This window comes from Diuraphis noxia, unplaced genomic scaffold (assembly GCF_037042655.1).
Source record: "Diuraphis noxia isolate RWA-SAM2 unplaced genomic scaffold, SU_Dnox_SAM2 contig0005, whole genome shotgun sequence".
In the NCBI taxonomy this organism is placed as follows: Eukaryota; Metazoa; Arthropoda; class Insecta; order Hemiptera; family Aphididae; genus Diuraphis; species Diuraphis noxia.
Window position 1 is genome coordinate 19,764,051 of NW_028301715.1, and position 24,599 is coordinate 19,788,649.

At 26.8% G+C, this 24,599-nt stretch overlaps 2 protein-coding genes across 6 annotated transcripts; one reads left to right on the forward strand and one right to left on the reverse strand.

Annotated features, from left to right (window-relative positions):
- The first annotated feature begins 8,353 nt into the window (after positions 1-8,353).
- LOC107171403 (uncharacterized) lies at positions 8,354-14,317 on the forward strand. The gene is made up of 5 exons (XM_015521648.2): positions 8,354-9,015; positions 9,095-9,369; positions 9,438-9,566; positions 9,626-9,821; positions 14,052-14,317. Exons 1-5 carry the CDS (start codon positions 8,620-8,622, stop codon positions 14,190-14,192), a joined length of 1,137 nt encoding a protein of 378 aa, XP_015377134.1. The 5' UTR covers positions 8,354-8,619; the 3' UTR covers positions 14,193-14,317.
- Positions 14,318-15,693: 1,376 nt separating this feature from the next.
- Tti1 (Telo2 interacting protein 1) lies at positions 15,694-21,513 on the reverse strand. Of its 5 annotated transcripts, none has more exons than XM_089228736.1 (18): positions 21,318-21,513; positions 20,988-21,228; positions 20,793-20,926; positions 20,549-20,726; positions 19,935-20,106; positions 19,609-19,871; positions 19,105-19,313; positions 18,861-19,043; positions 18,241-18,471; positions 17,898-18,170; positions 17,626-17,837; positions 17,303-17,559; positions 17,100-17,235; positions 16,848-17,038; positions 16,559-16,787; positions 16,363-16,491; positions 16,213-16,286; positions 15,694-15,955 (listed from the first exon to the last, which is right to left on the reverse strand). In XM_089228736.1, the coding sequence occupies exons 2-18, from the start codon at positions 21,200-21,202 to the stop codon at positions 15,952-15,954; spliced, it is 3,090 nt and encodes a 1,029-aa protein (XP_089084862.1). In that variant the 5' UTR covers positions 21,203-21,228; positions 21,318-21,513; the 3' UTR covers positions 15,694-15,951. The 5 variants fall into 5 exon arrangements, with proteins under 5 accessions (XP_089084862.1, XP_015377119.1, XP_089084861.1 ...); XM_015521633.2 differs by having other exon boundaries at positions 15,694-15,960; XM_089228735.1 differs by having other exon boundaries at positions 15,694-15,975.
- Positions 21,514-24,599: the final 3,086 nt, after the last annotated feature.

The following is a 24,599-nucleotide window of genomic DNA, read 5'->3' on the forward strand; positions in this document are numbered from 1 at the left end:
AATTATATAAATTATAAATAGCATATAATTAATATACTCATATTGATTATTATTATCTATAATTTACATAAATTTTACATAAAATTCAACTATGCACTGAATATCAGTTTCAACTAATCGTACAAACTATTAAAGCTGTATTCAATAAAGTATAATATAGGTATATTTTGTTTTTAAATAAATTTTTATTTGTTTCGTAAGTAGTATAATAACTTGTTTAAAGTAAAATCCTTAAAGAAACATAATATGATGAAAACAATTTATACATAAAATACTGAAAGTAATGTTGTAAGTTCGTTAGATAATTATTTCTCTGATAATAAACTGCTTCCACTATGATAAAAAGCTTTTGCGTATAACAAACTTATAAGTGTTAAACCCAGAATTTAGCAATATATTTTGAATTTCTTGATCATTAGTTCAAAGTAATTGAAAAAAAAACTTCCCCGAAGTAGTTATTCACAAAAGACAAAACAAAAAATAAAAGATTTAATATTTTTTAATACTATGTTTGCAATCTTTTTCAATCTTAAATTATAAAGCATAAAATCGCGTTTAAATCTCAGGTCATACGAAAAACAGTCACCCAGTTAGACATATTCTGATTCATACCGTGAGTTAAAAAAAAATCACAAATAGGCATTATTAATCCAGATAATACAACTGATTCATCAATCATGTTTATTGGATAAATATCAAACATTCAAACATGCTAAATACAGCGATTGGTACTACTTTTGTTTCATATCAGTATATATTGAAAGCAGTGGTGTATTAACGGGGTAATATTATCCTCTAGTATATTTTGAAAATGCTTGACAGAAAAATATATTTATCACAACGGTTTTCTTATTGTTCGAGTCATCCTCCAAGAGCTTCAATTATGCAAAATATAAATAAAAATAATACAATTCAACTTAAAATTTTATTTTTATAAAACGGATAAATATTATTACAATATATTTCTATACTAATAATTTTATACTAACAATAAGAGGAATATTTTTTGAAAGGAATTAGTGTACATTATTATTTGTATACGGAGTAAACACTTTGGTAGATAATCAAATTCAAATACAAGTACACTTTAATAAAATGTATTCCTTACTACTGTAATACACTACTGATGAATGAATTTTATAAATTTCATTATTTAACATATTTCTTAAAGGTAATAATATGTAAACCACATAAATCCAAATCCAAAATTATAATGTATACAAGTATGAAATAGTAACACATTTATTTAACAAAGTTATACGAGATTACTGTTAAAATTTATCATTTGAAAAACAGTTTCGAAAACAATATAATCTCTACTTATTATATAAAAATGAGTTGTTAGTTGACGTTGTTGAGGGTAATCTCTGGAACTACAAAACCGATATCGAAAATTCTTTCATTAATAGGAAGCCACATTTTTTGTGAGTGTCATAGGTATAAATTTAGTTCGATAAAGTTAATTAAGTATAATAATAATTAAAATAAACGTGTAAATCGTATACCTGTATACGGCATGTACAGGTATATGCCTAAAAGAAAATCACAACTATCTTGACATACATAAAAAACGAGATCAAGTAAAGTAAGGCCGAATGGGAGAGACTTCCTCTGAGCATGCACAGCGCCGTAAGAGAGAAAACGAATATACATCGCAAGAAAGTGCTAAGTACCGAATGTTCATAGAGCCTTACTGCTACAGCCGCGGCACGGGGACAACGAATATCTAGAATACGCAATCGAAGTGCCCCTCACAGTTATTGATTATTGATCAGCTTTTAATTATGATACCAACATCAATTATGCTAATAAGAGAGCAGTAATAATTGGAGCAATAAGTAAAACCTGTCCTAAGTGTTGTGCAAAAAAATGGAGCGATGAACCAAATGGTATGTGTTGGGCTGTAGGTAAAGAGATTCTTTCTGATATTGAAGAGTCACCACAACCTTTAAATAGTTTCTTGACAAGTATAATTAATAATAATCCATATTAATCGGGGTTAAAAATGAAAAAAAAGACCTAGCCGGAACCACTGAAGATAAGTATAGAATTGTGTCAGTAAGTTCATTTTATAATACGAAAACCGCCTAAGGCAGGATTTTTCAAAATTCGACCAGAAAAATTGTTCGTTTGATCGGTTTAATCTCCGGAACTATTTAATTGATTTGAAAATATTTTATCAACGGAAAGTTACACAATCCAATGAATCTATAGGCTATATTTTATCTTGATAAGTTGCCTTTAAATTTTTTATTGCAAATTTGAGGGGTTTTATAGAAATAATAATAATAATAATATTAAATATATTTTTGTGTATTATATGGTTGCTGTTTGTTATACAATTTAATATGGAAGAATAAAAAGCGGAAAGTGGTTGTCGCTCTGCTGTACAGTACCTAGATTACAAGTGGGTTACTGTAATGGATGAAATTAAATTTGAATCCAATGATATTATATCATTATATACAAAAAACGATTCTGAGTGAATATCTGTTATATCTGTCTGGGATATATTACAGATTATTATGACTGCGATTATTACTGATTATTAATACTTATTAAAATATTTGACTTTCCGGTAGACATTTTTTTTGATAAAGGTACCTAGAAACTTATAAGGAATCTTGAATTAAATTTGTTATGAATTTCTATCTAAGATAATTTGAAAATTGCTGTAATTTTTAAGTATTTAGTAAAAATTTGAACTTTAAATACTTATAAAAAACTATTGTAACAATATGTTGAAGCCCTTGAATTAAATTTCCAAGCTGTTTGACCCGACCAATAACATTTTATTGATATTAATAGAAAAAAAAACTAAAAAAGGTTGAAAAATTAAAATGTTAGTAAACAGCTCATAACAAATCAAAATCCAAAATACAACAAATAAGATCTATTGTAAATTTTCATTTAAAGCAATATTTCTGGTAGAAAACGTCGTTCGTAATTATTTAATATTATAAAACCATGAAATCGTACGTTTTTTCTACTTTAACCGCTTTTATTTCGAGTACCGTTTCGAAAATCGAAAAATAACCTCTCCAAAGAAGAACATTAACTTTCAGAAAAGATGCTACACTTGATACTTTTGAGCGAGTTTAGAAGGAGAAAAAGTTTACAGAATAAAAAAGAAAAAGAAATAAACATCATTGTAAAACCAATACCTATACATTCCTCGCTCCGCTCAGAATCTAAAAGATTTAATGAATTTTTATTCAAAATTAAACTGTTATTAAATGGAAAGGATTTCAAAACCTTTGAGTTAGTCATAGCAACATAAATTGCCTTGGAAATATCCGTAATAATATATAATTATAATATAAGCCTTTCAAATATATGTTAAATTTAATACCTCATATTACATTGTATTACGCAGAGTATATAAGGGTCGTATGTTTACTGAGGCGATTAAAATCACCGAAGTTTAATTAATTATTTGAATCAGGTTATTTTGATTAGAGCTATATACTACAATATAGGACAATAAATAATAAATGTATTTTTATTAAACAAAATCCTGTCTATCTATATTAGATATTTCGGAAGCCTGATGGTGATTTTTAAACACAAGAAACTAAATATCTCAGTTGATTTTTGTATTTTTGTACTAGGTGATTGTAATTATAGTGAAATCTTGGTTATCCAATCACCAGTCGTCTCTACAACTCTAGAAACCACAATAAAAAATGTCTTATAAACAACTATTCATAATAGTTTAATGGTATTGTTTATTTTCATATGCATAACTGAGTTAAGTGCATTCCTAAAACGATGCGAGTTGATTACGGGCGTCCAGAAATCAGTTACACTTTGTAGACTTTCTATGAGTGAATAGTGAATGTAATAAAATTTAACCGTAATCAGTTATCCCATGACGGGTTTAAAAATTTGTATTTGTTTTCTGCATTGAATTAAATTTTTATGAACTTGCATATAATTTTAAAATTAAAAATTCATATTTTTAAACTATATTTTGGAATCATTAGGTGTAGATTTATTTAAATTTCAAGTATTTAAATATTTTTCAGATAACCTGACAGGAAACTAAAGGATAAGCTAATCTTGATCGTTAGGATTTATAATGATGATCGATTAAAAGAACGCAACACAATATTATATTAATTTGAAGATATTTCTCAAGCGTAAATTTTATTGTTCTATAATTAAATATCACATCGACTAATTACTCAGTTCTTGACGTTTATAACAATTGAAGTTCACGAGTACAACAACTCAGAAAGTTAAGTATTACACTGGTCGTCTCGGAGGTCGGTTCTGTGATGTCCACAATCCGTCTACGCCGTAGTTCTAGTCTACATACAAGTGGACTTGAACACCAGTGAATTCGGACAAGGTATGAATTATTTACGTTTTAATCTCAAATAATGTATATTTATTATAAATTAAAAAGATAGATATTGCTAATAAAATTATCACATGACGCTCGGTTACACAAAATTGTATTTAGTCATTACAGAGTACAGACATGTGTAATATATAGAATATAGATAAAATTATGTATATATATCTACATATTAATAAATGTAATACATAATAGGTATATTATTTTAACTTACTCGCTTGTAAAATATTACTTTGGTAAATTTTTAGTTTTAAAAAAAATAATTATTATTAAGATATCAAAAAAATGAACCCTTATGGTCATGTAACTTGCTTGGAAGGCTTGAATGCCTATCAATAACACCGTGTTACAATGTTTACAATATAATTGTAACGAAATAAAAAATAAAATAAAACAGGCAAGTGATAAGTGTCAGTACTACAGCTTTGCTGCATAGTAAGTTACGAGTGGGTCACTGTAATGAATAATGACTAATGGATACTGGATAGTATAAAATTTGAATTCCTTAGATATATATATATACCATCATAGAGAATAGACGGTTTATCAGCCTAGGATATTTTATATTATATTAATTATACTGTTATAATTGATAGGTTGAACTAATATTATTGTAATATAATTTTAAAATTTTAAGTACTCACAAATAACACAATATTTTTAAATTACAACAGTTTAATTAAAGCCGTTATTTTATATGTAATTTCGCCCAAATTTAAACTTAAAATAACTATACGAAAACTGTACTTACCTAAATATTTTTTTTATTTGTTGGTTACAGAATAGAAACTTATGCAGAACCTTGTTTTATATTTTTAACCCATAGCTATAAAAATTAAAGTTATATACATTTAATTACTAAATAATCTGTAAATTTTAAATTTATTAAATTTTGTCAATACATTAACTTTAAATGCTTATACAATACATCGTGACTATAATATTGTTAATATTTTTCAACAACTATTTAACAATACATCAGAAATCTTGAATCGAACTTTCAAACTTTTTGACCCAACGAATAAAATCTAATTAACATTTACATTAAAAAAAAAACTAAAAATGTCAGTAAATGGCTTAAAGAAAATCAAAATATTTTAAAATTTTATCAAGCATAGCCAGTATAGGAAATTTTAAAATTAACATTATAACCTAACCTAACATTTTTGGTAAATTTCAAGTATCTACAGTTACTCGTTTTTGAATTAAAGCAAAATAGGAAAATCGTTCCATGTGAAAATTCAATTATGTAAAAATTTTAACTTCAAACACTCGAAAAAATTTAATTTGTTTTCTAGAAAACATATTTTTATGGTCTAAGATAAATAAACTTATAAAGAATCTTGGATTAAATTTTTAAGTTTTTTGAACTAATAATAATTTTTTATCAATATTAATTTTAAAAAAAAAACCAATATGATCGAAAATGTTATGCCTAAAAATAGTAAAAATTGCTCAAAATGAGTCAAAATATTTTGGAAATGTTATGGTGTACTTTTAGCAAACACAAATGTTAACATTCAGTGAAAATGTCATGTATCTATGGTAAATGGTAATTTGTTTTAGAGTTACACCCAAAATCAAAATCGATTGTCGAAAACCGATCTTACGTAAAAAATCCAGATATCCCTTAATTATTTATTTATTTTTCCCGGCACTCTTGAGAACAACTAAGAATTTTGAAATTTATCTCCCGAATGCACCAAATAGACTAACTTTCCCACTGGAAAAGATACTTAAGTTCAAAATCGAAGTATTATGATATAAGTAGAATCCAATTTCGATATTACACTCAGTCTGCACTCAAAAACTTGGTCTGTACTCACTACCCTAGTCTGTATTCAACACCACACACCGTTCAGAGCTAGTAAAAATAACTAAGCCTTTAACTTCGTTATGTGGACCACTGTCTAGTACTACTTTTAGCAAAATATTTCATCAACATTGATTTACTTAGTTTAAAAATTATTTTGAAAATAATTAAACTACCCACTTTAAGAGTAATTCTTTGGCCTGGGTTCACTCAATATGTGGATTTTCATCTCCTGAACCCACTTCAAGAGAAATCACTCAATACTTGCCCACTATACACTGCAGCCTGCAGGTAAGAAATTATATTAATATATTTATCCAAGGTGATAATATTAATAGTGTATGTCATTTAATAAAAGGCACATAAGCCTAGGTAACTTTAATAAGGTGACTCGTTTATACATTTATGTACTCACTACTTCTAAGTATGTAAATAATAATAATGCATGGACTTAAATATATACTAAAAGCAAGGTAAAGACAGTTGACATTTCAAGCCCTATTATTAATCCTCTGTTAAAAGTGCTTAACTATAATACTCTAATAAGTATATTATTATGAAGAAGATTTTCATTCATAACTACTAATCACGTTATTTTTGAGTCATTACAATATAAATAATTTTTTTGATGGATTTTTGTTGTTATTTTTTTGGGAAGGAGTAACAACTGTCCTGTTTTTTTATTTTATTCAAATGGTCATCCTAACTGACCTATCATTTCTATATTAATTTTTCATTGGTTATTATTACTTTATTAAACTGGCCATTTTTATAATTTTATTTTTTGAAGAAATGTAATTTGCAAATAAATTGAATATTAAATCCATTAATAGTTTTTATTCATACTATGTAAGTATACTTAATACTTATTTAGAGTTAGAATAAGAGATGTAAATAATAAGCAACTCATAACATATACATGTGACATGTCAACAACTATCTCTTATAAACTTCAAAAAAAATACCATATACAAATTAACTTACAGTATTTTTTATGTTCATTATTTGTACACCATAATTTTCAGAAAAATATTTTTCTTCGGAATATTAAATTAAAAATTAAACTCCTCTAATGAATATCATAATTATATAGTTTTAAATAGTAAAATATATATTTATTTGTTATCGCCACAATGTAGAGTGGCGTTAATAATAATCAAGTACAGCTAGTCGTTATACAAAAATATAAAATGATTAAAATTCCCTTACCTACGATAAAAAAAATCATTCTGTATTGGTTCAAGTTTGTACCATACAACATTTCAAATACCTTTGGAACATAGTTTACAAAAATAAAAATAGTTAAATTAGGAAAAAAATGTATTTGATATTTTATTTTCTAATATGATTACACTAATTGTATTTATGCGAAACATTTTAATCATTTAATTACCTACCTATAAACATTATAGTACCTAACTTCTTTATTATATATAACATTTTAATACCGCAATTTTTAAAATTTTAAATAAAAAGAAGATAATAGTTTGAATTAATAGATTTGTAAAAGTTAAGCAAGTACCTATAAATAACTACGGAATACCTAACTTTTTATTCGAATTATTTAATAATTACCTAATTTGGCTAGTTTAGGTTTAGGTTTAGGTTATAACTTTAAAGTAGTTGGTTGAATGGTAGTATGGTTAATGGTACCATTTGGCAGCTTTAACCGTGGTTCAATTGTTGATATTATTCAGATAATAAAAATTAAAAGAATATACATTATATGCGAAAATAAAATTTATAGGATAATAAATAATAGTTCAAGTAATTATAATTTTTAATCATCAATAGTAGGTGCCAACCTATTTAATACCTAATCTATAAGAATTCGTATTTTGTGACACTAAAAAGGTTATTAACTAGTAATAATTACAATCAATGATATTAATTTATGAATTTGTCACAGATATGATTAATAATTATAATTTATGGATAACAAAAACCCTATTTGGAGAATTATTTTGTTTATTATCAGACATGGATTGAAAATTGAAATGTAAGATTATAATCTGTGGTAAGACCGTGGTTGAAAATATCAGTGTTATCACGGTACATTTACGTAATCTAGATGATAATACTTATCAATATATTGTTATCATAAATACATAAATAAAATATTATGCTCTCATCATATTATTTAATTTATTATCGGTTATTACTATAATATAATTTATTAGTGAATACGTGTAATATACTTACAATTATGATAAAAATATTTTTGAATTCAAACATACTATGCAGTATTTAAGTCAGTAATATTAAGTAAATTAACTGTTTTAAATGAAAAATAAAGGCTGTGAAAATAATTATCAATTGATTAAACTCTTATTGAATTCAGTAATACTTAACTATTTAAGAATAAAATAATATGCAACGACATATGGTTTGTCTTTTTAACTATTGGAAATAAATCACATACAGCTTGTTCTGTTCTGTAAAAATGGAAAATTCTAATACTTCTTCAGCTGCACAAGTACAATCTAATGATTTGGATAAACAACAGGGTAGTGAGAATGAAGTGGTTAAACCAAAGGAGATATTTAATGGAAATAAAGTATTACCTAATGACAGGCAAATCCATCCTAGTAAAACTATGCATGAAATGACGCCAGGCCCAAAAAGATATCAAAATATTAAAAAGTCACCTGATAAAGAACCAAAATTTGTTCCCTATGAGCCATATAAGGCTGCAGTTCGTTCAATAGTGCCAGAGTTGGGTCAACCTTCAGTAGCCATATTTAAAAGAAGACTGTCAACTGCATCTAATTGCAGTAAAGTATCCAATGTAAATGAAGACAAAGAAGACGTGATAACTATGCTGACTCAAGAAAAACAGGTAAAGAAATATTAATATTACTTTATACTTATTTTCAGCTATTAATTAATATTACACACTTCATAAAATCTTATTTTAGAATTTAGAAGAAGAGATCCATAAACTTAACTCACAGTTAGCTAATATGGAACTTCAAATGGACTCGCAAGCACAAGTTAATAATGAACTTAAAAGTATGCTTGTTGCATCTATTGGTGAAGATATAGAAGCCAAAATACAAATGCTGACCGAGGATAAAGTATTATTGGCACACAAATTGCTCAATTTTACAGGAGCATTAGCTGGTCGGCAAGATCAATTGGAAAATATTGCTGGAGAACGAGATGTGTTACGGAGTAAATTTTTAGCTGGCAGGTAATAATATAAAATACCATCTTTTTTACTAGCTAAATCCATATATTTAATTATAATAATATTTTTAGTTTAATCGTTGAAGATTTATCTAAATGGAAGTCATTTCTGTGTGACCGTGTAGATAAATTAGAAGCTTCATTACAAACAGTACTGGATGAAAATCGAAAAAATAGACATCTACTAAAATCAGCACATGAGTATGTTAAAAATAAAATGTATAAAGGATTTTTTCCTTAATCAAATTATTATGATTTAGGAATTTGAAGATGTTACAAAATTACTATAAACTTGAAGTATCAAATAAACATAAACAACTAGATAATACAATAATAGCTGAAGATATCAACAGGATATCACTATTACTTAGAAAACATTTACTAACTCAACAAATTCAAGAACTTCAAGTACATGCTGCTATCCACCAGACACAAGCTGAATCCCAAGCTCAACAAGTATGAGTTTTTAATAAATTTCTATATAACCTAACTCATAACTGGACCTCGGGATAAAAATATTATGTTAAAAAATTCCGAAAAATGTACAAATGATTGAAAAAAATTCATTATTATAATTATTTTACTTAAAAAAAAAATAAATGATAAAAACTGTATTATATTACCATTGGCTTAGGATATATTTAAAAATAATAAACAATTTATTAAGTAGGTATCAAAAAATTTGACAAATATCTTAAGTCATGACATCACTAGAAACAGTGGCGGCGCTAGGCGTGGGCGGTGTGGGCCATTAATATTAGCATTAGAATCAAAATTGTATTAATAAAAAGTAATCTATCTCAATTGAACTGCAAAACAAATTTAAATGCATTTTCAACTTTTTTATTATTAACTATTAATATTAATATTAATAGTTTTATTGATATAATGAAAAAAATATAGATATGATTTATATCAATAAACAGTCTATATTAAATCCCTTTAATGGAATTTATCTAATAATTTTGGTTGTATTTTAAATAATTTATAAATGTTCCATTAAGAAATCAATATATTGAAATACTTATTATTTAATACATATTAATAATCTGTTCTATAAATAATGTTAGTATAGGTAAATAATAATGTAAATAGTGTTAAATAGCAATTTACAGTTAACTTGAGGTAATAAATATATTTAAATATTGACTGCCAAGTACAAACCATGTTTGGAAAATAAATTGTATGAAATTGTGATTTTGTGTAGATATAAGACAACAATTTTGATTAAGTTCAATTGAGATCATTTTGGGACGCAAAACTTTTTGTTAGTGTACAGCTATTTTTCAAAATATGCCCTAAGATCCTTTAATCTTAAAAATAACCCCTGCTAATAGTGCTAATCAGTGGCGCCGAACCCATGTATTAGGTGTGGCAGTCGCCACACCTTTTTAAGGGGGTGGGTGGTCCGAGGACTGGGAACTTTAAAGTTAAAACTTTAGTTCTGTGATAGAAAACCAGTCTTGGAACAGTAGAAGAGTAGTCATTGTATAGTTATCAAGATAGAGCAAAGAGTTTTCCTTCATGTAACACATAGGCTGTTAGTATTAGCATTTAGCATATCGGCTGTATCTAATGGTATTGTACATTTTGTACCTTAGGTAATTGTAATTTGTGGCATTTATATATGAGAAATTGAGAACTGAGAACTAATTAATGATATTAAGAGTTAACTGTAAGCACCAGCTAAGCCAAGGGGTCGCCAACCTTTTCAATTACGTTGTTAGCTACATTCGAAATTCCAAGTCTTTGGTTATCATCTAGGTCTAAGTCTCTAAGAGATTTGTTTGATGAGCAGAAAAAAAAAGTTGTAAAATCAATAAATTCATCACTCCGCCGTTCAGAATCTAAAAAGTCTTAAAAATAAAAATATAAAATTATTAAATATTCCAATTATCGCAATTGCCAATAATGGGAAATACTAAATAGTAAATACCTAGAATATAATATACCAATTCGCATTATCCGATAATATTATTATGCGATCGACTGATAAATGATAATAGTTAACTGCTGGAAAGATAAAAATAGAAAATAGTTATTATTTGTTAACAATAAAACTGACTGCAGCGCGCGCGTATGTGTGTTATACATCGGTATTATTTTTCATTTGTTAATACTTGAGTGCAAGTTTATTCGAGTCTCGAGTGTTTATTAATTATTTTTAATTATTATATACTATTATAATACATTAACATTATTGTTGTTATAATGAAGTGCATATATTGTGGACGTCAACGCGATTTGAAAAAAATGAATACATACAATTGGAATCGACATCTTATGTCTCATCTAGCTATTGTAAAAGAGCATAATTCATCAGCTACTTACGTTTGGTGTTGGGCGCACAAATTTAATTTGGTTATAGTCGATGCTGTAAGTTCCTGTTCACAAGCTAGAGACTTATTTGGTACATTGGAAACACTTTATGATTATATAGGCAGTAGTAAGAAGCGAGTAGGACTTTACTCGGCATCCCAAAGAAAAATATATCCTGGAAAGCCACTGCGAAGACTAAAAAGAGTAGATACTACCCGATGGACATCACACTCAGCTGCTCTTTGTACGGTTTTCGACACATATGATTCAATCATTGATACATTAGAGGAATTACAACACGATTCTGATCGTATATCGAGTGTCAAAGCTAGTAGCTTGATAAATTATTTATTGTCCGAGCGTTTTATACTAACTGGTTTTATTTTTAAGCAAATTTTTGAATTAACTAGCCCTTTAACTAAATTTTTGCAAGGTGTTAATATCGATTTGCTGGGTGCTAGTGAATATGTAAAATTCATATTAGAAAAAATTCATACATTCAGAAGTGAGCACCAATTTAAAAAATTGGTAGAAGATAAAAATACATTTATAGCGTCTAAAGCGAATGAATTATCATTTACTCCATTGTCATTAAACAGGATAAGAAAAAAATAATAATGCCAGGAGAAAATATAGCAGATGAACAAATCAGTTGTCCAATCAAAAATTTTCAAGTTAATACTTACTATACAATAATTGATATTGTAAGTACACAGATAGTAGAGCGATTCAGTGATCAATCTACTCCACTTTATAAAGATATTTCACTTTTTCAAGAAAAAAGATTAAAAGAAGTAGCAGAGCAGTCAAATTTACCCAATGATGCTTTTGATGGGTTTGAAATGGTCTATGGGAAATTTGTAAAAGCTGATGATTTAAGACGTGAATACAAACAATTTTCAGATTCATATTTTATGTTTAAAAAATTAATGATACTACCAGAAAAAATTCACAAAACAGATGATATAGACGAAGAAATAGAAACAAGTGATAATACTGAAAGTGATATTGATCCAGAAGATCTAGACTTAGCAACAAACCAAGGAAATATTTCGACGGTTTTTAAGGTGTGTCACCAAAATGATTTAAAAGAAGTGTTTCCATCAATTTATATTGCATTATGTATATGTTTAACTTTACCGGTTTCAAGTTCTTCTCCTGAAAGAGCCTTTTCTAAATTGAAGCTAATCAAAAGTAGATTGAGAAGTACTATGGGAGAAGATCGATTAGAATCACTTATGCTTATATCATGTGAAAAAGATATTAACATTGATAATGAAGAGGTAATAAAAACCCTTACAACGTATAGTACTGTTCTTAAAAATCTATTATAAAAGACAATTATTTAACGGTTTTTTTTTTTTTAATTTTATAATGTATATATTAATTATATTTTATTATTACACTTTTGTTAAATTATATAATTAATTGTTATTTGTACCAATATAATCTTTTTTTGCAAATATAAAATGTATGAATGTTGATTATAAAATAAAAATTGATTGCTGTAAAAGGGGGGGGGGGGTAGCCCCCACTTTTTGGGTGTACATTTATAAAGGGGTAGCCTACTGAAATAATGCAAAAATAAAGTAAATAATATATGGGTTATATATTTATTTATTAAAATTATATTTTCTAAGTTAAAAAATCTGTAGTGTCTTTGGGGGGTGTGGGGGGCTTAGCCCCCCACGGCTTAGGTTTCAAAGCGCTTAGGTAGGTGGGTGGGTATAAATTAATGTCCATTGCCACACCTAAAAAAAATTAGTTCGGCGCCACTGGTGCTAATAGTAACTTAATACAGTTTTAAAATATTTAATTTTTAAAAATTAATAAATATTTAACCTTGTTTCAATACTGGTATAATCTTCAGACCTGGTACAATTTTCTGTTTACTGCTTAAGCATACTGTATTATAATCAAATGATTATTTACTTTTACTGATACAATTTGATTTATTCTTTCATTATATTTTCTCAGTAATAAATCAGTAATTTATAATTCTGTGTCAACTATTTTATTCCTTTAGAAATTGATTTCTAGTAGTGAGACGTTAAAGTTATTTATAAATGCCATACTCAATCTTTGAATAAAAAGTAAACTTAATTAGTACCTGCTATACATATGTTATTTGATATGATTTTTTAAGATTTGTTATATTGGATGTCATAATTTTAAGTTTTAAATTTTTAATATTTTTGATATGACCTTTTTTTTCACATTCAAGTGGAAATAATTTTCAATACATAAAATATACTTTAATTGGTTAAAAAAATCTATGAAACTGGTAATAAATTTCATACATCTTAAACAATTTATTATATTAATATATTATATTTCTTAATACAACATTTTATTTCTTTGTTTTAGTTATTGACACAGAAAATGCCTAGAGAAAAAATGAATAATGTAGATGCAACATGTAATGCCATAATGGAAGCATCACAAGCATTAGAATCTAATATTCAGTTATGTTGTGGTCATTGTACTGGAACTGTTAAACTTATTTAAAAAAAAGTTGTTATTTATCAAAATTTAAAATTTTTTAAATATTTTATTACTGTTTTGTAAGATAGAATAATAATTTTATTATTTATGTTGATGTTTAATATTAAATTAATTTTTATACTACATAATATGTTGTTTTGCCAAATAGGCTATGGAACAAATATAATATTACTATAACATATCTTGAAAACTATTAAAATATAAATATTTGTTATGCACTTTTCTACTCAGTGAATATGACTAAGATTTATTAAAAGATACCAAAAAAATATATTTTTTATTCAAAAGTTAAAAAAATTTTTAGTTTATTTAACTTATTCACTGCTACAATAGTTTTATGCTCAGCAAATTATGTATGTTACGTTAAATAAAATATCTTTAAAATTTTATTTTTAAGATCAAATCTAACTATTTAAGTTTAAAATAATATGAGACAGGGTTTCGAAAGTTGTACGATTACTGACAAATGATAATATTAAAAAATAAAAGAACATAATGTCACATCTAGAGTAGTGAATGGAGTAAATGTTGTGGGCATAATAGTAAATTTGGAGCAGTAAAATGGTTGAAACCCATATTAAATCAGGAGTACCATGTAGCTAAGCAAACAAGAAAATTCACACAGAGCCAGTTATTGACAAAATCAATTTAATCAGAAATGAATAAATATAGAAGCATGGAATTTTCAGAAAATGATATGTCCTGTTCTATATCATTTAAAATCAATAGATTTATTGGTAGAATCATTAATTACCCAATTTTTAAGATCATCGGTCATCACTAATTAAACCAACAGGCATGTTGTCCTAAGTTTTTTTATGAATGACTTACAGTTATTTCTAGTTCTTTAAATGCAGAAATAACACTAACACTACTTTATTTTATTTAGTTAAACTATACTGATGATTTCCACTCAAACATTTAAGGTTATAACCATATTCAAAAATAAATAATCAAACAATTGAATAATTTTTGTAAATGTAGAAACGGTTGAAGGCTACTCAAACGAGACAAAACAAATACATAACACTAAACACAGAATACACCTATTCAACATATACTTGAAAACCCCATAATATGGAAAAGGCAAAACTAATATAATCCTGCCTACCTTGATAGAAACATAAAATTTCTAACAATAAATTTAAAATACATAGTTGTTTTAGTGTTATAAAACTTATCTAGTATACAACTAATCAGTCAATGCTTATAAAACTAACAGATTTGTAAAAGAAAAAAAAACATTGAAATAAAAATTGCTGCTGTAAGCATGTTTGGGTATTGTACTACTGTATTGTTAAAGTAACTTGACTAAAAATAATGAACCTGTAATTAGTAAGAAAAATGTTGCACTAGATATTTTCTAATTGGTGTGCAATAACCATTTTTTATACCCAATTGATTTATATTTTATACAATTTATCATCTAAAATGTATGTTTTATAAATTTAGGAATACCATCCCTAAGGTATGAATAAAAATTAGTAAATTAGTACAAAGGAAATCTAAGAAAATAATATAATCTTAACACAAAACTAACATACTAAATACTGTCAAATTGCGGCTGATTATAATGATATGACACTTGTAAATAATTATAAAGCTCTTCTTCTTCAAGGGCTTATAGCAGTCCATTTAGAACCATCGCCACTTCCAACACACTCTTCCGCCTTTCATTATCCAATGCCACTTCCATATCCAACAATGGATTAATTTCCTTTAGGGTTTTCTTAACTGATTCGTACTATCTTTGACAAAAGGTCTACCTAAGCTGAACCATAATAAACTTACATAAAAACAATCAAAAATATAATTAATCAAATTGATATGTAATTAATTTAAATTTTAGACAATAATCATGAGTATTTATATTTTACTATATGTATATCAATGGTTCAATAAAGTTTAAAATGTTAAATAACCATAGAATATGAGTTGAGTAAAAACGAAACACAATATTTATCACAGATCAGTATTTAAGTAAAAAATATATCCAATTAAAGACTAAATGAAAAAAAATTACATGTTTAAAGGCTCAAGTAGTTCTGATACATTTTTTGAAATGTTAGATTTGTTAAACATTGATGAACAGCAAACCTGAAAATTATAGAACAAAATGTTTATTTGTGATAATTTACAATGAAAATTAACACATTAATATAATGGAAAATACCTTTATCGTAGGAAGTCTTATATTGTCAGATTTATATTCGTATTCATCTATATACAATGATTGTAAATAAATCCATACAAAATCAGAATGTTTTGCATACAGTTTTCTGTAGAATTCTTTAGACTTTTTCTATCGTAAATACACAATATTTTCAATATTCAGTTGTTACAATTTAAAAATCATATGCATTAAATACCTGTAATTCGATTGGCTGGTCTTTGTCTAAATAATATGCAACAGAATTAGACACATCATACATATCTTTCTCTAAAAAATTTAAATTTAAGATAAAATCTGCTAAACCACTCAATATGGTATATTGCATTTTATATTTATGGCTTGTAAAGTAAACACTTCCTTTTAAAACATTGTTACTTTCCTTTGCACTTGACATCAAACGTTCTATTATAATTGGCAAAACTTGTCTAGAAATTTTTAAAATTACACATTAGTATTTATCTAGTATAAATTTTTTTCTAACAAACTTAAGTGAACGTGAACGAATAAAGTCTTTAGCAGTCGATGCCATTGTGGTTAAAACATTGAATGCTTCACGAAACACTATATCATCAGTGTTGTTATTGAATTTAGTACAAAGTGGTGACCATATTTTATGAACCATTGGCAACAACTGGTTCTCATAGTTTGATATTACATTTAAACCTTCATTAAGGATCTACAAAAAAAATTATATGCATTTCCTCACAAAATATATTAATTTATATTGAATAAAATACTTGTAATGGAAGAGAATTGTGTTTTGATGGTAAATAATGCAATACACGTTTCATTATAGAAAGAACCATTTGTATGTATGGTGGTAATGGTTTTTTGTTATCTTCATCATCTTCATCAAAGTTTTCATTATTTTCACTGAAATGAAAATCCTTAAAGTCAATTTTTGAAAGTTATGAAAGAATAACATTATAAATAATTATACCACTGTGCATTGCTATTGACTTCATTTTCCCAATATTCATCATCCAGATTATTTTCCAAATCCAAGGTCATCATTTTGTGATACGCCAAAATATTTTCTATTACACAATTACTTGAAGATTTTTGTTTTTCTATATGATTAGTTATTGACATACATTTTTGTTCCTGTTTTCTTACACACATCACGAATATATGAAACACTTTCATGAAAGAATGCATATTTTCTGTACGATGGACATCACAACTCTGAACAAGAACCTACAAATCATGGAATTTAATAAACATTTAACTATTTATTGAAAAAAAATATATTTTTAAACTCACTTCAGTAACCATTGTGTGGAAAGATTGTAATAGTTCATCACTGCCATTTAAATTCATCACCACTTTTAAAGCATTTAATACTTCTGGATGTTTACTGAGTGACCATAGCTTGTTAGTGAAATGATGAGATAAATAATCAGAATTTTTTACAACAAGTTCAACTGGATTACTATATCCCCCAGAGCGAGCAAGTAATGTAATTGCTTCTTGACCTAAAGTATAAACATTGGATAAATAATCTAGCAAAATATTACAAAGTATCAAAATATTACCAGCTAATGAAATAGGCCCATGTTCAGAGCCAATACGTTCTAGTATTGGATATAAACAATGAATTAGGCACAAATGTTGTTGAGTCACAGGGAGAGATGAAACCAATTTAGCTAATCCTTCGGTCATGAGACATATTTGTACAACATTTTTTTGAGCATCGGCTATATTTATTGTAGAACCATTTTCAATACTAGTAGGTAAATACCAAACATCACATTCTAAATACAAATCTATAACATCTCTCACAATACTGTAATGACTATCTTCATTGTCTAAACCATATAAAATAATGATCAAGTTTAAAATAAATCAAGTCACTTAAGAATTAAGATAGATACCAACTTTCTGACAAAATCATATTTATTAATAGAGTTATTTCTTTTCGATACATTATTCTTGATTCAAATAAATCTATTAAATATCGACCAATAAAATTACAGTCACCATACAACCCAATTAATTTGCAAATACATTCTATCTTATATAATGCTGAAGTATCATTAAAATGTATTAGTTGTTTCCAAGGTACATTTATGGACATTTCACTAGTAATTGTTTGTATACAATTTAGATCTAATATAAAGAAACACAACAATCAATTAAATCTTGTTTAAACAAAATATTATTTTTAGGCAATTAAAAAAATAGAACAAATATTTGCACGATTCATTAATGAACGTAGTTGCATTTTGATAATTACCTCTATGAATGATAATCACCACCATAAATTACTACCTAATTAGGTAATAATAATAATAATAATAGTAATAATAATTGTAATAAAACATTTTATAATGATTTAACACAACAGATGATAGTAGTTAGCAATCGAAACAGTCAAATGCAAAAATTGCTTAAAATCTTAACATCTACATATTCAAAATACATTGAAATTAAACTAAAGAAACTATAAATACTTAAATCAATAATAAATGATTAAAATTAAACAATATTTTAATTACCTCTAATTGATGATTCTTCTAATAAGGTAATAGTTTTATATTCTAGCTCTAATATTTGAATAAGGACTGTAGTTAAACGATCTAGATGAGCATATGAATTGAGCACTTGAGATAAATGAGCCTTTCCAAAAAGTTTTATATATCCAGACAATAAGGATAATTCAGTTTTTTGTTTAATATAATCTAAAAAAAAAGTTAACTTTAGAACAATATTTAAAGGTTTATGTTAAAGTAAATTTCTTACTAGATGTTCTAATAAACCGTGGGATTCTAGTTAATAAAATATAAAAACTTTCTTCTAATAATTCTAAAAGAGATTTCTTATTTTGTCCGTCAAATATTTTATGTAATTTATCTACAGACTCGTTAGCTAGTTTTTCAACTTCTGGTTGTTCATCATCAGACAGAATAATTAATGTCTCAATTAAACTTGTGATTGAAGATTTCATAGAACTAATAAAATAAATAAATAAACAATAGCATAATATTATGAATAATATTTAATTTACAAGCTAAAACATCTGAAACATAAAAGCTAATTGTTTTATAGTTAAGTAGTTGTTGTAATTTTGTAGGTACAAATCTAAGACTTATTTGTACTTAATTAGTTTAATCAACAGTACAAGAAATAAGAACAGAAAACATAATTTTTGAAAAGTAACATTATGAATGAGAATAATATACTAAAATGTCAATGCTGAACATAATATAGGTAGTTTATAATATCTTCAAATAAGTATTTGCTTACCTTGTACATTTACTCAGCAGTACATCACAAGAACTAACCAATTGAAGTCTAACTCTCCAGTGTTGGTGCTCCCTTGATTTAATCATATGTGTGACAACTAGATTAAAATTTGTACGGTTTTCCTGAATCCAATCATTTAATATTTTCTTATCATCGTTGTTAACTTTACAAATTGATTCTCCTAAATATGGATTGCAATCTTCTATCACATGATCATCACAAATTATTAGAGAAGTAATTGTACTCCACAAATTTAAAGCAGCCTTGAAAATATTTTTAAGATATATAAACTATCAACAGAAGCTAACTTATAGTTAATATCTTACCACCGTTATTGAATGATGCTGGATATCTGTAGCATTAACTATGATACTACTAACAGATAAAATACCTGGAACAAATTTAATTAACCTTTGAATAATTTGAAAACGAACGTTAGAATCAATGTTTTTAACCCAAATCGACGATAGTATTCCAATGCATTTTAAGGCTTCCACTCTATAAAACAAAAATAATAATTTAGTTAATTGAAAAATATACAAAAGATTTAATCAGAAAAACTAAAAACAATTTATTTTAAACCAAAATTAAGCCATTAAGCAGTTAAATAATTGCTATATTATAGTACTTATTTAATACAATTTCAAACCTAGTTTAAATAAAAATATTTACTTACTTTTTTAAATTTTAATTGTGTTGATAAAATAGTAAGTTATATCTCAGATAATAATTGAAATGTTAGTTACTTTTATTAATATTAATATTTATAAATAAATAAATAGTAAATATTTGTTTAAAATTAGAATACATATTATATTTGAACTATCAAATATGTAATTTGATCCAATAAGGATGAGATTATCAGAATAAATTATTATACAAATTTTTATATAAATGCATTCAGTAAGTTTTCAGTCTATGTATAATAAATCCTACAAACCTTAGAATATTCATTTTTTCATTTTTTATAACTATTGTGCATATGTATATCAAATATCCAACGTGTTTGCAATCAACTTCATTATACAATTGATTCAATACAACAATATCAGCTTTTTCAACTAATAAATTAAGAGCAGTTATGATTGACAGTTTGATATCTTCGCTCAAATTCAATGCTGTAATTTATTTGGTTAATAACAATTAACAAATAAATTAACATTTTAAAAAAAATTCACACAAACCATCTGGTTTTTTTTCAAGAGACAACTTTTCTAACAACATTTTATATATTCGCATAAACGTAGGCCACAAACTAATAGATGTTTTTTTCAACAATGTCGTCAGTACTTCCAACACATTTAATGTACAGTTTGATCTAAAAAACAAATGTGATAATTCAATGGAAACAGATACAAATAGAATACAACCATACACACTTGTTTGTTTTTAAGTGAATTTCCAGCGGAATCAGTACATATGGCTGAAGTTGAGTTAAAGCATATTCTGGAACCATTACCAATGCATTCTTTAAGAGCTTGGTGTTTACATCATTGGGTTCCGTTATGAAAGCATCACAGGCTGGTTTTAATGTGCTAAATGCTTTTTGGAAATGTGCCTTCTCAGTAGACATCGTAACAGCAAGTCCGTCCATGTGACGAAATGAAACACATACACTACCTAGGATAAATATTTATAATAATATAAACTTTGCATTGTAGATGACTGGAGCCAATATTATATAATTTCGTATAATAAAAATATATTACTTATCCAAGACTGCAGATAAACACGAATTTGTCAATGTCGATTACACCTTTTTTTTTTTTCCTGTACATATGTCGATTACACATTTACACCTATAAAATATGTAATGACACCGATTTTGGGCGGTTTGATTTGAATTATTTCATGTTACTATGTGCTATATTCCAGCAGCATGCGTTATTCTTATCAGTGTACAAAGTTGAGTGCATGATAAATTTATCATGGTTGAGTGAGAGATTATGAAAACAATCGAAAGATTTCGATTATATACAAAATATTCAGTAATGAAAATAATCGATAACTGGACTCGATTTTATAATATCGTTTTAATTGACAACAATAGATTTCAAACACGAAAGTTTCAACATCTAATTCAGGGGTCTCCAACCTTTTTTTACGGCGGGCCAAATTTGATATACGCTTTGGCATCGCGGGCCAACATTTTTAGAAATGTGTTGTCTAAAAAAAAAAAATGTTGTCTATCTAGGAATCTAGGATAGGTTATGAAATTGAGAAATAAATAAGAATAGATGAGATTTATTTAAAAAGATGTATATTATGTTTATTTATATAATCTTTTTATTTTATAATTTAAAATTTGTTTTATTATGATACGAGTAAGTTACTTAGTGAGACGTTTGGAACTACTTGTTTTTTAAAATGTCTTGATAGTTTGCATCAAACTTCGTACCTAGTTCCACTGATTCCAATTAGCAGCGTAGCTTGTAAGTGTTCGTCACATAAATTAGTTCTGTACTTAGATTTGACGTATTTCATTTTTGAAAACGTCTGCTCACATATGTATGTTAAGCTAAATATTGAAATCATTTCACGCGCATGTTTTTTGAGATTAGGAAATGATTCCTCTGGCAACATAGCGTAAAATTGTTGGAGACTGGATTCCTTGAAATAGTCTTTAAAATTGTTATTTGATAGGTATGAGCTCGATAACTTCAAGCTGGAGCTCTGTCGGTAAGTTTCTATTTTTATGGCAAACGGATTTTCAAAAATTCGAATACGGTCTTCTGCACTTTCAAAATCTCTAAACCGCACGCGTCTGCAACTGCTCATTCAAGTAGGTGAGAACTCCAACAGCAAAATCGGTAGGGAATTCTTCGTCATTTTCAAGTTTGAATTTGTTGCATGTTGGAAAATGGGCAAGATTTTACGGTTATTATTACAACAGAAAAAGTCGATCGTATCTTATCTGACCATCATCGCGTAAGTTTCGAGTAGGTACAATATAAGTTAGATAAGTGTGATTGACGAGTTTATCTATTATTAATTAGTATTAGTGTATATGTATAGTATAACTATTATAAGTTGTTATGAATAATACCTACCAAAAGAAAATATTATAAATTCATTTTATTTTATTAATCAATTCAATAAAAAATAAATTAAAAACAATGAAAAATAATAATATATTATTTTCAAAACATTAATTAGCTTGGCAACCCGCGGGCCGTAGGTTGGAGACACCTGAATTCTAATTCATGAAATGAGGGTGATGGCCGTGATAGGATTGCTATTAAGTTTTTAGTAGATATTAGATACCGAGCGACGCGATGAATATTATGTTTTTACCATTTCTTATAATGGTATGCGATTGTCCATTAACTTTAGGAGTAGGTTGTAAAAATGCTCCGATTTTCTAATTAGCATATTTTATAATAGGAATTAAGAAAGTGAATATTTAGTTGTATAGAGTATAAAAGTTGTAGACAGTAAACCGGTTGTTACTTATTGTATCAAGAATTAAGATTTAATGCGCGTCCCCTCTGATTTAACCGGCCGAAGCACCGAGTTCCCGTTGGTTGTCGGTAAATATCAAGGAAAGCAGGTCGGCGTATGCAGTGAGAACGTCTGTAGCCCATAAGCGCAAAATTATATGACCCAAACGCAATCCATAAGCGCAAAAAAAAAAAATTACCTTTTTAACAACCCTTAAGCGCAAATTAATTTTATAAAAAAAGTCTATTTTATTAAAATCGTATAGTTAAAAACATATAATTAAAATCATACAGTTATTAATATACTATGCTATTCGTGATTATAAAATGTGTATTTAAATATAAAAATATATAAATAATTAAAAAATTAGTATTTCATTTAGTAGCAACAACTAATAGATGTTTTGTTTAAGATCAATAAAAAAAATAATTAAAAAAGTACTTTAATATTAAATTTGAAATTTGAAGCCCACAGTTTTTAAGTAATCCAATCTTGAAATATTTTTTATCGTAATTTATTACGATAAAATTCGATAATATTATAAATACTAAATTAAACTGAAATAATACTACTATAATAATTTTAAAATGAAACCTATAGTGTAATGGGTACAATAATATTGTATCAGGTAATACAATTTATTTTTACGCTTTTATACCACTAATACATACTAAGGTACAAAAGCGCAAATTCGTTTTACGATTTTGGTTTATCGAAAAAAATTGACCTTTTGCGATTTTGGGCTTCACCGAGTGGGAACGCATAATCTTATTAAGGGGAAATTATTGATTCCGCCGAAACTACCTGTTTTAGAAAAAAGGTTTGTATCGATTCCGCCGGACACTGTTTATCCCCCCCCCCCTTGTATATGTATTTTATATAATAGAATACAGAATCGGTAATATATAGGTAATATACGATTTACAGCAATACGTTACGTACGGAATAAAATAAAATACCTATATTGACTCGTTATATTTTTATTATTTTATACAAATTAGACTATACATTTTGGTTTTAATTAGTATACAATTATTATCATTTTATATATAATTAATATATTATAAAGTATATTATGTAGGACTGTAATTTTAAAAATACATTTACAAATTACAAGGGCGGAATAAACAGTAGCCGGCGGAATCGATATGTAGATATTTTAAACAGTAGCCGGCGGAATCGATATACGCCCCTTTATTAAGAGGTCAAAATTGGAAATTCCCTATAATTTTTAAAAGCGTCGGGAAAAAAAAAAAAAAAAACGATTGGATCAATGAAACTATTTTTACAACATCAAATCTATATTTTTGATGTAACTATAAAAACTAACTTTGAATGTTCACCAAGTATTAATAGGACTATTTACGTGAATATGATATTTTCTAAATACAATGAAATCTCCTTTAACCGACACCTCCAAATAACGGACGGAATTTTGGGAAAGGCGACGTGTGTACTCATTTTATTTCCCCTCTTAATAGCAGACATTTCCGAATAGTGGACGAAATTAAGCTACCGAGAGTGTCCGGTATTTAGAGGTTTCACTGTAT

Bases quoted from the DNA above. Each gene is read 5' to 3' on its own strand.
- LOC107171403 (XM_015521648.2), top strand. From the start codon at position 8,620: ATGGAAAATTCTAATACTTCTTCAGCTGCACAAGTACAATCTAATGAT. The intron at 9,016-9,094 runs GTAAAGAAATAT...ATCTTATTTTAG, and splicing joins TGCTGACTCAAGAAAAACAG to AATTTAGAAGAAGAGATCCA. The intron at 9,567-9,625 runs GTATGTTAAAAA...ATTATGATTTAG, and splicing joins CTACTAAAATCAGCACATGA to GAATTTGAAGATGTTACAAA.
- Tti1 (XM_089228735.1), bottom strand. From the start codon at position 21,202: ATGGACGGACTTGCTGTTACGATGTCTACTGAGAAGGCACATTTCCAA. The intron at 17,236-17,302 runs GTATAATTATTT...TTTTCATTTCAG, and splicing joins GTCAATAGCAATGCACAGTG to TGAAAATAATGAAAACTTTG. The intron at 16,788-16,847 runs GTTTGTTAGAAA...AAAAATTTCTAG, and splicing joins ATTCGTTCACGTTCACTTAA to ACAAGTTTTGCCAATTATAA.